The sequence below is a fragment of the Brugia malayi genome (assembly GCF_000002995.4).
Source record: "Brugia malayi strain FR3 genome assembly, contig: Bm_v4_Chr3_scaffold_001, whole genome shotgun sequence".
Classification (NCBI taxonomy): domain Eukaryota; kingdom Metazoa; phylum Nematoda; class Chromadorea; order Rhabditida; family Onchocercidae; genus Brugia; species Brugia malayi.
Genome location: NW_025062477.1, coordinates 8,869,339 through 8,887,495, shown reverse-complemented (window position 1 = coordinate 8,887,495; position 18,157 = coordinate 8,869,339). Strand labels below are relative to the sequence as shown.

At 34.1% G+C, this 18,157-nt stretch overlaps 3 protein-coding genes across 6 annotated transcripts; all 3 read right to left on the bottom strand.

Annotated features, from left to right (window-relative positions):
• Nucleotides 1-1,946: 1,946 nt before the first annotated feature.
• On the bottom strand, nucleotides 1,947-3,180 carry Bm6320 (Uncharacterized protein; the record flags this gene model as incomplete). Of its 2 annotated transcripts, XM_001901309.2 has the most annotated exons (3): nucleotides 1,947-2,384; nucleotides 2,496-2,756; nucleotides 3,043-3,180. In XM_001901309.2, the coding sequence occupies 3 exons, from the start codon at nucleotides 3,178-3,180 to the stop codon at nucleotides 1,947-1,949; spliced, it is 837 nt and encodes a 278-aa protein (XP_001901344.2). The 2 variants fall into 2 exon arrangements, with proteins under 2 accessions (XP_001901344.2, XP_042936461.1); XM_043080527.1 differs by lacking the exon at nucleotides 3,043-3,180 and having other exon boundaries at nucleotides 2,496-2,726.
• A 1,535-nt stretch (nucleotides 3,181-4,715) lies between these two features.
• Nucleotides 4,716-15,323, bottom strand: Bma-hgap-1 (Uncharacterized protein; the record flags this gene model as incomplete). Of its 3 annotated transcripts, none has more annotated exons than XM_043080524.1 (19): nucleotides 4,716-5,131; nucleotides 5,652-5,844; nucleotides 6,071-6,385; nucleotides 6,480-6,672; nucleotides 6,925-7,208; nucleotides 7,318-7,608; nucleotides 7,815-7,985; nucleotides 8,871-9,035; nucleotides 9,481-9,576; nucleotides 12,035-12,181; nucleotides 12,313-12,473; nucleotides 12,618-12,700; nucleotides 12,800-13,104; nucleotides 13,492-13,657; nucleotides 13,814-14,064; nucleotides 14,154-14,301; nucleotides 14,450-14,633; nucleotides 14,730-14,898; nucleotides 15,198-15,323. In XM_043080524.1, 19 exons carry the CDS (start codon nucleotides 15,321-15,323, stop codon nucleotides 4,716-4,718), a joined length of 3,864 nt encoding a protein of 1,287 aa, XP_042936458.1. The 3 variants fall into 3 exon arrangements, with proteins under 3 accessions (XP_042936458.1, XP_042936459.1, XP_042936460.1); XM_043080525.1 differs by having other exon boundaries at nucleotides 6,925-7,196; XM_043080526.1 differs by lacking the exons at nucleotides 12,035-12,181; nucleotides 12,313-12,473; nucleotides 12,618-12,700; ... (5 more) ...; nucleotides 14,730-14,898; nucleotides 15,198-15,323 and having other exon boundaries at nucleotides 6,925-7,196; nucleotides 9,481-9,540.
• A 1,376-nt stretch (nucleotides 15,324-16,699) lies between these two features.
• On the bottom strand, nucleotides 16,700-17,421 carry Bm6954 (Uncharacterized protein; the record flags this gene model as incomplete). Its single annotated transcript, XM_043080523.1, has 2 exons — nucleotides 16,700-17,148; nucleotides 17,232-17,421. 2 exons carry the CDS (start codon nucleotides 17,419-17,421, stop codon nucleotides 16,700-16,702), a joined length of 639 nt encoding a protein of 212 aa, XP_042936457.1.
• Between the last annotated feature and the right edge of the window lie 736 nt (nucleotides 17,422-18,157).

Below are 18,157 nucleotides of genomic sequence, written 5' to 3'. Positions count from 1 at the left end.
CCCTTCCAACTGGTGCCCCCAACTACCGATCCAGGCACTCATCCCTTCAAAACAATTAGACATAACTAAGTTCTTTCCATCACGTTGAATAGAACTCAGTGATCGGATACACATCCCAAAATTGTCACCAATACTAATATATCACTAAAGGAAAACAGGCCGAACAATTTTTGGGAGATTGTCTGGCCAAGTTGGAAAAATAGTAAGGACAGAGAATCGACACTTAAAAATATCCTCTCGATTATATTTACTTAATACAAAGAATATTCCGAACGTTAAAATTCAAGTCTGTAATTAGAAGTGAACAGCGCCAGTCAGGATATGCTATCATTGCAGCTAGCCGTACTTACCTCCACGTGACTCATCGAAATGTCAGCATTCAGCTAGAAATTAATTTCTGCGATCTAAACAAGGAAAACCTTATCTGTGATCTTATTCCAGATATGCAAATTGATTCTCTCTCTTCCTCCATATTTCTCCAGCCAGTCTTTATCACAACGGTATCCAAAGTTAATAAAAAATTTCCTAAGGATTCCAGTTTAGTTCTTCAGTTAAAATCTTTTAACGACAAATATTAGGCTGAAGTGATTGAAGAAAGTAAACTGAAGTGCTTGGATAATCGTTTATGCCCATTTCGAAATAACCGATATAAAAGATCATTTATTAGCTTTTCTCACCTTACCTCATTCACATTTGTTAAAGAAGTCACTTGCTGACCACTTCAACAACACTTTATATCCTTCGAAAGTCAACTTTGTAATCTATTACCAGTGTAAAGATTACCAATTTATTTAATTCAGGTTCTTGAATGGAGACTTGCCGTTCCCATAGACAAACATTTGAACGACTTCAGCAATTCCAATCAAATAGAGAAACAGCGACAGTTAGTTTTACATTTAGCTCCCGCGTATTAGCGAAGAGAGTGAACTTTGTCCGAATTACATATAAATGCTGCCACAAAGTGTTGACTAGAAAATAGTAACTGTTTGAGAAAAACATCGAAAATAGGTTGAAACTTGCATAAAGTACGGGAATAATTTATACAATGGACGCGGAGAATACAGAGCTACAAAGCAAAATACCCTTAAAAATATTAAAGTAAACTTAATATCGTCAGTAACAAGCTCTTCAAACGGATAGTTAGTTATATGCCGATATTTTACTGGGTTGATTATTTATCAATAATTTGTGCTTTCTTTTGGTGATTATATAATGTTCCTCTCTCCACTTTCCAAAATCCGTAAATGAAGTAAGCACAGCTTTATAACTCTACATCAGGACTATTTTGTGTTTATGCAGCTGGTTTTATGGTACCTATTTGAGCTATTTTGACACTTTACGTGCTGTGTATCAGATCTATTTCTGACACTTTGTTCAATTTGAAGTGGAATGCTAACTTTTATTTCTCAGATTCATAAATAAATTGCTAACATAACCACTGTTTCGAATTATGTCAAATTATGTTGCTTCTTTTGCTCTTATCAGGTTTCTGTTTTTATCGTTTTCTGCTTTGTCATTGACCAGTTAGCGTTTCTTGGTTATAAGTATTATCCTATTGGTTATTGGTATCAGTATTTCGGTATTTTTATTTGTCTTGAAGAGGTGATGGCATTATTAACTGTTGACTTGTTCGAAGCAAATCAAATCTTGATGTTTTAAATCAAAATTAAACCATTTCATTTTTTACTTTTACAGTTCTTCATTCCGTTCTTTTTCTAGACGATGTTTGTTTTACTGATTTTAAATTGAAAAAAAAAAAAAAAAAGAGGAAACAGCACGGGCTGTGTTCTCACCATGACTTATGCACCAATTCTCTACGTTGTAATCATAACGGTATCTTAAGTTTTATTCCTCGCTTTATGAGACACCAAAACGCTAATGGAAAGGACTGAAAAGTGTTTATATGATTAGTCTCGTCACTGCACTAACAAACAAACTTTACAAATTTAACGGATTTGATTCTGTCGTGCTAATGCTGGATTAAATTGTGAATTATATTTCGCAACATTTCCCTCCTTTCCTTCTTCCTTGCTTCCTGAGGACGTCAACAAATTGGTTAAACGCTTTCGTTCTTTTGCTTCTCGATCCAAGCGTTCCTGTCTTAGCTTTTCTAACTTCTGCTTCTTTGAATTTTCTTCTAAAGTCGACGGCTTTTCTTCACTTGACAATATTTCCAGTGAACTTTTATCATGGTGTTTGCTTTTTTTTTCGCGCTTTTTATGATGAGATTCCTTATTCTTACACTTCCTTTTATGCTGCCTTTTCTTTATCTTTTCACAGGTGTCTCTAGCGGATTTGTTGAACAACTTAACAACACATGATCGATTTTCCGATTTTCTGAACTCTTCCTTCTTTGTTGGAACTTTTTCATACCACGGCTTTTCCTGAAAAACTAAATCACAGTTCTAAACACATAAGGAGAGACAAAAATCAGAAAATAGATATTAAAGCTTTCTTATGAAGAAACTCTTTGACTTGAAACTTAAGAAACAAACTTTCGTCAACTCACTGGACCCTTGTCCAAGACACTGCAAGATGCCAACTTTCTTCTCATATTCTTCTTGTTCCTTTTTCCTCTCTAATGCATAATCTCGATTTCCTACTCCAAAATTTTTCCGGTATTCTCCTTCTAAATCAGCGAAAAGATTTATATGGCTGGAAGAGTTGATGAACTGCGTGTTATTCTGATCAGCTCCACTTTTTCCATCTCTATACATTACCTCCATTCGTTCCGCATTTTGACGCAGTAAATTTACCTAAAATATCTAACTGTAGCAATTTGTTGATGAAACTACATAACAAAAATTGAAAAAATGAGAAATGAATATTATATTTGATTGATAATGTTCATTATTATTTCTATTCTAAAATTTTACGGCTTTTATTCTATGATAAAATCATACTGTTAACATTATCGTTTATACGACACTCGTCAACAATGATGATATTCCTTAATAGGCATAGCTTCACATAATATCTTGTCTATTATGCGGAAGCTCAAATCCCAATCGAGAAATTTATTCTTTCCTAAAGGAAGCCAACCTTGTATTCTTGCTCTGCAAGCTGAGCTCTTCCCATCACCACCTCTTTTTCCTCCTTAGCTTTCTTCTGATCACGACGTACACGTGCAACATTCTCCTTCGTCCTCACGTGCCACTTCTTTTTAGGCAATATATTCATTTTCTGGAAAAAAAATGCCCGAATTTGAAAACAAGTGAATCGACGTGATGACCTTCGACGTAAATAACCTACTTTGTAAGTTACTATAAAATGTTCTTCCCGGCCTTTCCAGCAGTATAATTCGAATCGCACGATTTGGTTAGGAACATTTGCTTGGAGAGACTCGTGTATTAGATAATGCTAAATGTTGCGGGGATGTTCCTCCCTAACATGCAAATAACCTTCCCAACCTTGTAGCAAAATATAGCATCACCTAGCAAAAACGACAAGAATTCATCACATTTCTAAACTCAGCAAACAATCATGGTTCCTTCTGTACTCTATCGACACAAGGCGCTTCACAGGTAAACATTGATCCACAACTTATCAGTGGTCTCTTGTGAGGTATGGTGTGCAACATCTATTAAAATTAAGAAAATGATATAAGAAAGTGCACTGCAATCTACAAAGTAAATTTACACAATCATTTCACATAGTATAAAGAGTACTAAGGGCCGATGCGTATGCTTGCTAACATAGTATCTCGAACTTACATGCAGTAGATGATTTGAAATAATACAGCAACAAACTGTCATATGAAATTACAATTAAAAAAAATATACATTATGAAGATATTCTCAGATAGTAAATATCACTAATTTAACAAATAATGCTGTAGTGAAAACTTATCCAGTAGTTAACTCTCTGCGAGGTGTGATGCAGAGATTCCAAAAAAAAAAAAAACGCCTATAGTTCCCTATTTAAGTTTTCAACAAAAAATGTTACATAAAATTAATTTAATAAACCATTTGCTTCACGCATTTATCAACTAAAGCTTTTAACTGTAGCCCTTCTAAAGCATAATAATCCATCTGAAAGATGATATAAAGATAAATAACAATCAATTACGATACTCATTTATTAGGTTTCTAATTTTTTGTCTAGATTTGATAGTATCTGGGTTAAAAAGGCGATTGTCTAAGAAGAAATGGCCAAAGGCTAATTGGTATAAAGTATAACATTTCACCACAGATGCGTAATAATAAGAGCAGCATATAACCTTGAAAAGGAAGCGATTTAAAAATTATCCAGAAAATAATACAATGTAAAATTCCTATATAAGGTTGGGACAGGGAGCAAAATCGGATTTAATACTTTGGAGGGCAGGATTTATTCTGATGTTCAACCAAGAAATTGGACCAAACGATTAAACGAAAAAAAAAAAAACTAAACCGAAGCAAGAAATTCCGGAAAAAAGTGCAACCTTTCTCGCTTCAGTTAATTTTGCACAAAACTCAGAACAAGAAAAGCATGCTAATAATAACTTACTGATACACAAATAACAAGAAGCTCCAAAATGCTAACGTATTACGTGTAAGTACGTTAATAGAAAATCCGAGCCGAAGACATTTAGACAAAGACCACAACCCCTTAACCATAAAAAATCTGAAAAAATATCCCTTTATAAAAGTCCACATGTACAAAAAAACTGCCGCTCACGCCATTTCAAAAGTTTTCACATTTGTTGATTTTTCAAAAACACATTTATTAACAATTCAGAATGAATATGAATTCAGTGAAAGAGCAAATGTTTGAGAAATTGAAAGGGAAGGGGATGGAATATGCAGATGACGTCTCGTTTCTTCGAATACTTTTTCGCGATGTTCCAGCGGTCGCGCATAGTCTTGTTGGGATAACCGATATGCTCGGGATGCGTTTACAACAGTATCACGAACTAGATGTGGTAGCATGCAAATATGGATATGAGCTCCGTCAAAAAGTGGCCCAAATTCCAGCGGTCGCTGCGTTTCAATTTGAACCCGAAATAGGTAATGTGACATTCGATAAAGGATGATAAGTATATCACAAAATCGTGTCGCAATGGTATCACGACGATACGGACGATCGTTCTCACTCCACACTACATGCACTTCATCGTTACCCAAATGCTTCAATTTCTGAGTAATATCTCCTAAAATTTTAAAAATCTAAAGTAATAGATAAAACTATATATGCAATAGTAACCACGACTCTTCTTAAAGGTAGCCAAATGCCTCGTCATTTAATTCGTGACGTGCAGGAATGGATTAACGAGATTTCCACTGTCCCTATCTATTATCTAGCGAAACCACAGCCAGCAATATAAACAGGGAAAAAAAAACCTTATATATAACAAGATTAACTATTTAATCATTTCTTTCGTTCTGCATCCTGCTTATTTGTAACAAATGATTCAAGTAAACAATAGTCTTTTAGCAAGAAGAATATTGCTAGTCGTCAAACCTCGCCGTTTCATTAACCTACTGTTTATATTATTGATAGTTTCAGTCATGCTTGTAGTCCCTTGCAAATATGATTTGCAGTATTTCGACACTTTACACTTACAATTACCATCCAGTATTATATATCAAAATGTATTTTATTTCAAGGAGAGCTTAAAATAAAATTTGTAAAAAAAGCTTACAAAAGCTCCAAATGAATGAGAAACAAACCATCGAGCATAGTACTGACATGGAAAATAATTTCTGTATCAGCAGATGCATAATATGGAGCACTTACACCACTTGGCAGGCCACCACTATACCCGTAATGTTGATGACCTATTTGCACTTGCCAACCCAAACGTAAAATGAATTCATTGAATGCTACTGAACCACAACTATTAGAAAGTACTGAGACTTTGTCCTAAAAAAGCAATAATTAAAAACTGCTCCCACTTTCACAACTGAATCCGGACTTATTCTGTTTTCTTGAAATTATTCCACATTTCTATAATATATATTTCAAATATTCCTGTTAGATTTTAAGCAAGTAGAACTCACATTAAAATAACTTGGTGGCAAAATAAATTCAAAAAACTTAACCTTAAAAAATGTGGTTAACAAGAAAACTTGAAGCTTATTAAGCATACTTCTTGTCCTTTAGCAACGTAGATAACAGCCACTTTATGCACCTCTCGAGAATAAGTGTGATCGAGATGTCGGATATCGCGGTTGAAACTGGGTGAAATCTGTCGCGTGCCTGGGAATAACCGCAAATCAGCAGCAAGCGTGCGCCACAAGACAAATTTCTCTTCAGTTAATACCCGTGGCAAACACTGAGTTGTTTTTGGATGACGCGAAGCAGATACACTCGTTGTTAAGCGCCTATTCTGTTGAATGAAGAAATACATTTCATTACATTCAATTGGATCCGCTTGCAATGTCCGTGGTAATTGTGGCAACATCTGCAAAAATTTGAATGAAGAGACAACTCAATAATTTACTATAAAATGGAACAATTAACACATAAAGCAAAGAGTTTATGTTTATGGGACGTACTTCGAATGGATCTTCAACTACTCCTTTACTGCTTGTCATTTCTAACAAGATCTTCGGCCGTAGTGCTAACTTCCGCAGCCAATTATTAACGCAATTCATTTGACGCCTAATCGTACGTTCTCGCGTAAAACACCAGCAGTGTTTTCCAACTGGCGTTCGACTTGTCACACGTACGCCGTTGTCTATATCAACACTGAAGTACCACAAACTTCTTTGATACGAACCATTTATAAACTTGAAATTTCCATGTACAGTTTTGTTTGCCACGGATTCTGCTTTCTTAAGGTCATCTTTTAGGATTGCCGAATTAATTATAACAAATTGTCATTAGCAACAGACTGCTGTTTAAGGTAAACAATGAATCCAAATTTTTGGTTTCTGTGGGCCGATAATCATAATATCATCTGAAAAAAATTTTAAATTCAGCTGAAACCGTAAAAAGGACCTTAGAATAGCTCTTCCTTGGTCAAAAAAAACACGTCCTGCTGTTAACGCATCATAGTGAGAGCTTCCGGTAGTATTTTCCAGTGAGTTACAGTGAGCTAACGTAAACGACGGTAATGGAAATTGCCGATAATACGTAAGCAAGAATCCTTCCAAACAAAGCCTTCTACCATTCACCACGCGTTCTAGCAATGAACGTCTAAGTTGACAATCCATTAAGCTAGTTGATACGCTTTGCCACAGCAATTCATCAGCTAAGCAATCATCCTTCATCTCAAAAGAAAACTAAAAATCAATTATTTTAATGAAATATTGAAAAAAAAAAAAAAAAGTCATATTGAAAAGCAAGAGACCGTCAATATCACTTTTCGAATAAAAATGGAAATAAACATACAAAATCGAGTGCCTGTTGCAAGACAGCGGCTAATTTGTCGCGCAAGCCGAGCTGTTTTAACTGATTCAAATCAGCACAGAACATATGAAGTAAAGTGGAAGTTTTCAGCATACAAACACGATTTATCACTTCGGTCATTAATTTCGTATCAGCGCGCTCGATGATTAGGAGTGCCAGAGCATGCAATGCTAATGAGTAGGATTGCAGTGGCACCTCACTCGAATTCATCGCTAACAGATTAAGTAGCAGCGTTTCACCCACAGCATGGTCTGGTGAAAGAAGTGCGGCCACCTGCAATATTTTCATTTCATTGTTAATGACCACATAATTTGTATGCTTGCCCAAGATTGCTCCATGCTTAAAAGGATTCCACTACAGTCGAAATCAACAGTAAAACGAATTAAAAGAACTTCAAATATGTCCATTACTATTCAACTCATCTAGCCATTAAGCTAATATGGAATTAACAGTGATAATTTCAAAATTCTACAATTAACCTGCACACTTCTTGGTGAAAAATTGGACTGTTTAATGAGTTGGGTGAGTGAGTTAAGAGCTGGACGTGCCAATACAGTAAGATAATCTTTCGACATAGATGGCATATATTCCAGGACAACAGTAACACGTTCGGAAACAATCGCTCTGCCTAGAGCAAGTAGGATGTGAGCCTAGAATCATACTCATAACAGAAAAATTGCAAAAAATGCCAGAAAATTCAGAAACATGACTTCAACAATGTAGAAAAATGCAATACATAAAACAGAAAAAAAAAATTAAAGAAAATTGAAGAAAGAGGAAAAGAAATGGAAGGAAAAATGCCTACATCTAGTAAACAAAATCACTGTTCAAAAAAAGCTACGGTGTTTTGATAAAATATCGAGATTCATGCTATAGCAGGATTAATGTCAAGTATAAATAAAGTTTTAGTAACAATATCATTATATTATTGTTTATAGAATCCCAAAAGAGAATAAACTTTTTCCTTTTTTAACAATATCTATTATTAATCTATTATTTAAATTACAATTTAAATTACAAAAAGTAATCAAAACTTGCAAATTAGTTGTGAAATCAAACAATGTCATGGCCTTTTTATTTCACTAATCTATTTTATTAAATCAGCTTAATGAAGTGTTACTTTTTTCTAAAATGTATATTCATTAGTGGAGCTCAAGTGCTTGCTGACAATATGTTTATTTCGATGCTTTACTGAATATATAATATAGCAACAAGAATCTTAGTTTCATGCTTACTACTTTTCGATATTCACTAAGGGTGATGGATCTTTTCTCTCTGGACAGTACATCAATATAAAAGTAAAGAATTTATTTTTGACTACCAATTTCAATAACTGTCACAAAATCTACACCAATTTCAATAACTGTCACAAAAAATCTACACTAATTATCAGAAAAAAAGTAATAAAATGAACTGTCCATAACGTATATAAAAATATTTTTGCACATACTACTGTGTAATTCTATGATATAAAATGCACTTGAACATTAATATAATTTCTAAATCTAAATATTTAAAGTTATAAACTAGTTAACCTCAATAAGGGGTGGAGGATTGACAGTTGAAAGAACAGCACAGTATGCGGGTAAACAGTGAGCCTGCCCGGAAGGTGGAAGAAGTAAAAGCCGGGTACAAATCCAATGTATTAATGCATCAGTACCACTTAGTCGAAGCAAAGTGTTGATGGTCTTCGAAATAGTCTGAAATAATAAGCACAGTTAAAGGCTGCACAAAACTGATTTTTTCTTTTTTTTTTAATGCAAAACAATGTAATACTAGGTTAATCGTAAAAACAAGATACTGTCTTAATTAAGTCAAATAAAATCCAATCAATAAATTCAGTTCACTCAATCGTAAAGCAATGTAAAACCCTGTTCCAGTGAAATTTCTAATATTCTGAAAATGATTTTAATGATTGCTATGAATGAACTGACAATATAAGATTTCAAAAAATAGCAAGTATGGAACAGAAACATAACTATGGAAGATACGACTTTTCAGACTTGCTTTAAATTTAGAAAAAGATACTCAAATAGCATATTCTAAGTAGTCGTAAATGAAATGTCATATTTCAATTATGGAGAATTACCAATAGTTCAAATTTATCAACTGTAAATCATCAACTGTTTTGGGAAAATAAGTAACCTGAACAGCAAGATATGAATGAGCAGCATGCAACGGAGAGACCAAATTAACAATTCGCATCCACACTCTCAACCACACTACTGTGTCACCAGTAGACTGCAAAATTCAGTTAGAAAATCTGCATAAAACGGATGAATTAAACCTTTTTAACAAAATTCATTGATTTTTTTTAAAAATCTTTAAGCTTTTGCATCTTAGTACGTATAATGAAATAACACACGTGAATAGTTGATCTATCTGATACATTTATTTTAATTGAAAAAAAAAAAAAAAAAACCAAAAATATAAAGGAAAGTTTGAGATTCTAATTCTCGATCATCTCTTGACATCACTGTAGCTCCAGTGCAACTACTTTTTACACTTCAACTTTTTAAGATTTGGACACAGAAAACATGTTTAATACACATAAAGAAAACAACAATAGCAGAAGCTACATTTGTACAATCATTGATTTTAATGACAAAAGTTAATCCATTCAACCAATGTGCTCAGTATGACAAAACTTTGTAAAGTTGGAATAAATTCAAACTGCAATAAATTGTAAAATTGGTTTACATCAATTCAAGTCTCAATTTTTTACTGTTGTAAGGATCCTCATTTTTCCACAAAGATCTTTTACAATAAAATATTATCAGGAAGTGAAAAGGGGAGGCCAAATGCATAAGAATCTATCAGAGATTTTTTAAAATCTTCTTTAATAGTCTCCAATAGAACCCAAGACGAAACACAGAACTTGAAACATTCTGTCGGTGTTAATAACCATATGACCTAACCTTTTATAAAATAGAATTACTGAAAATAATCATCGAAACTAAAATAAACGATGACAACTTAAGTCCGTGTTGATCTTCACTTACAACTTTAAGGCAGCATACGAAAATGAAAAACAAGTCTTAGACGCAGTTACTCTCCTGCACAACCCGTGATTGTTCACATATACACCAAATCCATAGCTAAACAATCACTACCCAATATGACTACATATCAACAAATAAAGTTATCATTATAAAAATTTTAATTTATTGTAAATTATAAAAAACACCGAAAAAGTTGGCTTTTTCTTACAAATTAAAAAAAAAATTGGGATATCCGGAAAGCAGAATTCCAAATTTTAAACTGAAACAGAAGTTTTTCTTAAATCTCAAAAGAAACACTAATCGCTAAAACAAAGGAGAAAAGAAACAAGTCAAGGCAAAAGCAGAAGAATTCCTTGATCTTATCTTCCAATTTATCAGTAAAACAAACATCGTCTAGAAAAAAAAAACGGAGTGAAGAACTGTAAAAGTAAAAAATGAAATGGTTTAATTTTGATTTAAAACATCAAGATTTGATTTGCTTCGAACAAGTCAACAGTTAATAATGCCATCACCTCTTCAAGACAAATAAAAATACCGAAATACTGATACCAATAACCAATAGGATAATACTTATAACCAAGAAACGCTAACTGGTCAATGACAAAGCAGAAAACGATAAAAACAGAAACCTGATAAGAGCAAAAGAAGCAACATAATTTGACATAATTCGAAACAGTGGTTATGTTAGCAATTTATTTATGAATCTGAGAAATAAAAGTTAGCATTCCACTTCAAATTGAACAAAGTGTCAGAAATAGATCTGATACACAGCACGTAAAGTGTCAAAATAGCTCAAATAGGTACCATAAAACCAGCTGCATAAACACAAAATAGTCCTGATGTAGAGTTATAAAGCTGTGCTTACTTCATTTACGGATTTTGGAAAGTGGAGAGAGGAACATTATATAATCACCAAAAGAAAGCACAAATTATTGATAAATAATCAACCCAGTAAAATATCGGCATATAACTAACTATCCGTTTGAAGAGCTTATCTTGAAAAGGATCAAATCTCTGATCATTATATATTGAAAAAGTACAATAGTACGGGAGCGAAAGGGGAAGCGGATATGCAGATGAACACAGTTAGTGCTGCTGATGTCCATATAAAATGCTAATAATTATACTAAAGTATCTTTATAAAAGATAATAGAATTTCTTTTTTTCATTAATTTTCAGCAAAAAATAATTATAGTCAACAAGGCTATCTAGAATAAGAGTTCAAAAACTCTTAATCTTACAATTTTAGTTGTACAATTGATTAGACGAGTTAACAGACGACTAAATTTTAACTTTTAGTTCAACATTTTTTTATAAATTTTAAATCCAAAGCAGTTCTGCTGCTTTTCGGTAGGAATGAGACTGGGAAATAATACAGTTAACAAACTTAAAATCCCAATGATTGCAAGACTACTGAAAAAAAGAGTCACAATAAATGTTAAGAAATAATGTTGAAAAGAGTGCAGTCTAATGCTCAGCGAAAATGATTTCTTTATTTGATAATAAAAAATATGAAGGAAATTAACCTAATTTACCTTCTTTACTTATTCGTTTTCGTTATTATACGGCAGAAAACTGTCACTGCACAAATTAGGAAATTAGGAAGGGGCAGATGTAAACAAGATAATACGATTCTATAAACAGAAAACCCACGAATAACAAAACAAAACAAAACAATATCTTTTAAAACAATTTACCTGTACCACTGAAGTGAATTGCGCATTTTCGTCCTCAACAGAATTATCGTTTTCGGATCGAGTTTCTTCCGAAAATTCTGCATTTCCATCTTCTTGAGTACTTGTCGTTTCATTACTTTTCACTCTTTTGACTATTTGGTGAGAAGTCTGAAATAATATCACATAGTAACAATTTATTCTTATTGCCTGCTAGTAAGTAGCTTCAGAACTCATCATCAAAAAAGACTAATGCATTACAGGACAAACTTCAAATGAATTAAAAGACTAAAAAAATATACCGATTGAGTAGGTGGAGCAACATCAACCTCAAAAAGATTCAGGATAAGCGCACGTGTAACACTACCGACTACTCGGCTCCACTGTTCAATCATTTGCATCCAACAACCAGACTGGAACACAGCCAGCACATCATCCCACACTCTTTCTTCGATTTCAATACCTAAACAATAAATTTTGAGCCATGTGTTGTGAGCTCCATCTGTGCAAAAAAAAAGTGTTAACAACTAAATAAAACTACTGAAGATTATGTTATAATTTAATTTCGAATATTCCAGACAATACTCCAGATGAATAACAGACTAACCACTTATTGCTCGAACAAAAACAATAACACCAAGTAGATTTTGCGCTAGAGCACCAGAAGTTGCACGTCCATAAGCGTCAGATCTGAAAATAAGAATTTGCAACTACAATAAATAATCAAACCAAAACAATTTCTTCCAAGCATAGTAACTTGAATGCCACGAAGGAACAATGATTCAAAACCTGGAAGTAACATTGCGTACACCGGCTGCAAGACTCCTGATAAGTTCACACCATACTCTAGTTGACAGTGAATTTTGCAAAGAAGTTGAAGGGTTGGAAAGATCACGAGTTGTTTGCAGTAAACTCTGCGTTAAAGAAATGGCAGACGACAAGCGTTCACCAGCTACCGGTAAGTATGGACTGTGAAAAAATGAAGTAAGAAAATGAATGAGCAAAAGTGATAATGATTCAATTGCAATTCCTTCTTGACCAATAAAAGGAGGTAGATTTCGCTGTAACAACCATGTATTGATCAAAGAAAAAACCTGAAAAGAGAAATCTATCAAGTCCTTTAAGCATTCACCTAACAAAAAAGACTAGATATATGGCGGTAGAAAAGACTGAGAGAAAAGTGAGAATATATCAGTACCCTCAAATTTACAAGATGTATTGGACTATCCACTATTCAGACCCTAAACTCAAACAATCAGTGAAATATATTTCTTTACTTCCTGGTTTCTAAACTGAGAAAATCTTGCATTTAACAATCAGTTAAAAAGATTTTAGGCTGAAAAAAACAAAAAAGAAAAAAAAATTAAGTTGCACATTATAGTATGACATTCACTTCTCACGGACAACACGAAGGTGCTTGTACTTAACACTAAATTGTCGAAATTACATAGTGACAAAGTTCACGAAGATGGAAAACAAACTTTATGAATAACATTCGAGCACGGTAATGGTAACATTACAGCTTCTTTTAAAAGTGTTAAAAGTGTATTCGTTGCTTTACGACTAGAAAACAAAGCTTTGCGATATAGCAGCTGACCCGTCACAGCTAAATCATTATTAGTTGTAAGCGCAACCGTCGCCATCCATCTGCAGGGAAGATATACAGTACTAAATTTTTAACTTCAGTTTTTTCCGATAAGAATAACAAAAAAAGATTTTAAATGAAGAAAGGGAACTAAGAAGGAACAAAGAGTTGATGAATAAATGAATTACCAAGGAAATATTCAAAATATTCCAACAAACCTAATAAGCCAATATCGTGCAATTACTATAGGGTCGGCGGTATCGCGAATATCCATCTGTCCTTCGCCACCTTCCCATCCACCATAAATATCTACACCATTAGTTTCTATATCAGGAAATATTTCATAAATATAAAGGACAATCACACGATCCAAAATAAATTTTGCACACTCCAGACGAATATTTTCATCATTCCATTCAATTCGAACCGTTTCTCTTGTGCAATATTCAAGAAACTTATCCAGATACACCTAAAAAGGCCTTTTACGTTCTTTAAATTCTATGATAATACAAGCATTTCACGACAGCCTCATTTTTTTATCGCGACTACTAAATTTACCTGAAGTAATTGTGCTCTTTCCTTCGGACTTGGCGCAGTATTGTTCGGATTACTAACAAGCGGTGAATGGCGGATGGGTCCTGGTCCCGCGATATTAGCGGTCGACTGACAATAAGTATGTAAAATGCTTTCAGTAGGCAAAGTATTCCTGAAAATGAGTGAGTTAAAATTATTTAACAAAAATTTTAACAAAATAAAGTTGAGCTATCTATTTCACCAGATGAGAGTACTATTGGTCCTTAAAAAGTAAAGGATTACATAATAAAAAGATGGAAAATGAAAGAGATTTTACGAACCTTAATGGGAAATGCGGAAGAAGGCATTGAAAAACGGTATCTAACTGCGAATTACTATTGCTGTAAATTGCCAAACTCTGATACCAAATAATAAATAGACGCAGCGCAATTTTCCTTACGACTAGCAAATTATGTGGAAACAGAGCCTTTTTCAAGACATATTCGATGGCATGCTTTTGCCAGCCTGGAAAAACAAAGACTTAAAACTTAGATTTGGTAAGTTTTTAGATCTAAAAGCAAAAAAAAAGAACAACAGAATTTTAAGTAAGCAGACATATACCACTGCCAACTAATCCTGGTGCAAGACACAGTAGCTGTTCGAGCGTCCACAAAGCTGATTCAACTTCAAGAACCGACTGAGCTGTTTGTGTAAGATCGGCTTGTAGTAACAATTCATCTACCAGATGGAAAGTTTCAAAACTATAATCTTCCATGAACTGTCTCTTGTCCTGGAAAGGAATAGATATGATGTGGAGGATGAAACTTAAAATACTTATCATCAGTGAACGTCAGAGTTATTTAGAATCATTAGAAAAAAACACCACAGCAATAAGAATGGAAATATAAATAAATTCAAGAACTAAGAGAGCTGCAATCATCAACTGTAGTCATCCCGAAATTAATTAACAAGCAATAATTTACTAGTGATCTACCTGCTCATCACATGTACTAGTATAGACATTAGTACCATACGTCCTAGTTCCTGTCATATGTTCTAAAATTCAAAATTAAGCAATGCAGAACAAACCTTGATGCAAAGGGCATCGAGAGCAAGTTTGAGATGTTTGGCCCGTGACGCACAATCACGGTGAAGATCGGCAAAGCGCTGCAACGATGCTGTAAAATCTGCTGACTTTACTTTACGAGCGAACATTTCTTGCTCTGTAATGCAGCAAACTTATTCATTCTAAGACTGAAATGCATAAGAAAGCTAAACGTTAGAATCGGACAAATTTAACTGATACGCACTGTAATTGCTTCAGAAGTACTAATTAATTAGCAGTAAGAACGTAATATTGGAAGAAAACCGTAAAAATAAGAAAAAAGTTTGAGAAAAAGACATCCAATAGATGAAGCAACATGACACCATGGAAATTTAACACTCTAAAATGTAGTGATACTTAACGTACCATCCTTCCTGTGCAATACAAATTACTATCGTAAATAAGCTGCATGCTATTCCTTCTATCCATCCATTCGTTTATAATTAAACACTTGATAACTCTGTGGATCATATTGCAGCATAAGAAGCAATCACAACATGTAACCCTGGATAAGAGCAGGGAGCGTGACAAGAAGTGGTGAACTAACATGGACAACTAAAGAAGACACATCGGTATAGACATCGGTAAAGAAGACATATCGAATGAAACACACACACATACAAAGGACCTCTTCTTACTCATCACATCCACTCACTCCATCTCTCCCTCAAACTTGTTTTATTTCATTTCATTCAGATCCGTCCCTCATAACCCACTTCCAGTAGTAATCTGAACATATTTAAACTTGTCCAATGATCTTTCTCTTCCACCACTCGTTCCAATCACTTTCACGCTGCCCATGTACGGCTGTCCATGTCTTTCCTCCTTTGCATGTGGTGCCTGCTACCAATGCTACTAGTTACTCTCCTCCTACAAATAGAAACTTACTAAGACGGCACATTCTGAATGAATCAATTCGGTAACTTCCCGATACATTCAGCGTCCATATATTAGGCATTGATTTAATGCCTTGTGATTCTCCTCTCTTCATATCACTAATGATGGAATAGCTTGTTATCCATTTCTGGTTCAGACTAGTATTATTTTAGCGGTAGATTCTAATTGTTCCACGTTGATAAAAGCTATTTCTTTGACATCTCATTAATTAAACACAACAGATGGGATAATGCCATGTTTGTCAAACAAATATTGATTATAGCAATTGCAACATGAATGAGAAATTGATGCTTTATTATAATCAAAGTTAATCACATTAGATGGCATTTCAACTTCAGTGAGTTCAAACTCAAAACTAGTTCTGAGTGTTACTGTAAACATTCAATATGCAACAGAATTTTGAAATTACAACTACGACTGATTTCCAATTTCTGTACAGATAAGTAATCGAAGTATCATCTACCTATCAAAACTACCTACTACATGCAAATCAGCAAAATCTTTAATGAGTACTGAAATATTCAAACAGTAGCAAATAATTCGTTCCGAACGGCAAACGATGATGCTTGAAACTGCTATCATAAAACTTCTACTTATTTATTAGACTTGTCCTAAGCGTACCGAAATTATATGTAAACCATAATGTTTTCCTTTTCACCACATCACGACATCGATTCCCACCAAAACCAATGAACAGATCTGCCTGTGCGGATGCTTCTAAATCAGTCATACCATCACCAATCATGACTAAATTCCGGTATCCTTTCTCATCCTTCAGCTTTCTACAGACTGCCGCTTTACCGAAATCCTTGAAACCTGAGTCACTAGTTGCTCTTGTCTCATCAAAACCAATGCAAAATCCATTTTCATCGAAGAACATCTCATTTGCATAAATATTTGTCTCAGGAATTTTAAGAATTTTTGCTACTGGAAGAATTACAGGAAAAAAGCTACCACTGATCAAATAAACCGGAATAAAACGGCGATGCAATTCAGCAACCAAAGCTTCACCACCTGATGTCAGTTTTGGTTCTTTTTCTTGAATAAAACTTCCAGTTGTTCCCGAGTTGGTTTAAGAATACTTAACCGAATTTTCAGGGATTCACGAAATGAAATTTCACCATTCATTGTTCCCTCAGTAAATCTGACGACTTCGTAGCAGTGAAGATATTTCGCAAATTCATCGATCATTTCGCAAGTGCATAAGGTGGAATCGACATCGAAACAAACAGCATCTGCCATCTGCCAGAGTTTTTTGGCTCGAGCTTCCTTGTTCTCAGTGAGACTATCCGCAGCTTCATCTTCCAACATACTTTAGAAATCAGTGCTGTGCAAAAGCTTTTCAACAGTAATTCAACAATAAATTCGCATTTGTATAACAATCTTTTCTAATCAAGATTTCCATATCCTGCAATATAATGTGACTGATCAACATCTACCATATGGCTTCCTTAGGAGGAATACTCCGTCATATCCTTCATGCATAATTACCAGTAGATTCACTATTTCAGAGGGGAATATTTCCGATCGATTTTCTGTTCCAACTACACGCTACTACTGCATTAAAACAAGAAATGACTTCACTCTATTCCAACCACTTTTAGTCCTAAATAATATTATCAATAACTGACTGAAAGAATAAATAAGTAAATGATGTGACATAATGGCAACTTGCTGCTCGACTTCTAAAATTCAAGCATTTAACTTTAGTTAAATTCTATATAATGAAACAACTCGTTTGGTAAAGTCTAGTATTCCTTAATATAGTGAAAAGGGAAGAACTATGTCCATTCAAGGTACCAACTCAAAACAATTCATTATCAAAAACTGAGCAGATGACAAATTACCATCACATTTTATAATACAGTGCTGTCGAGCAATAACTGATTATGATACGCTGTTTTAAACGACTGGCTAAACGAAATTAACAGCAATAGCTAGTGCTGAGTATTAGTGCCCACTGTTCCATAGGACTAGCTAAATTTGTTGGCTCAACATAAAACATAGATTTATACACATCAATTTATTGTTTCCAAAACGTGCCACA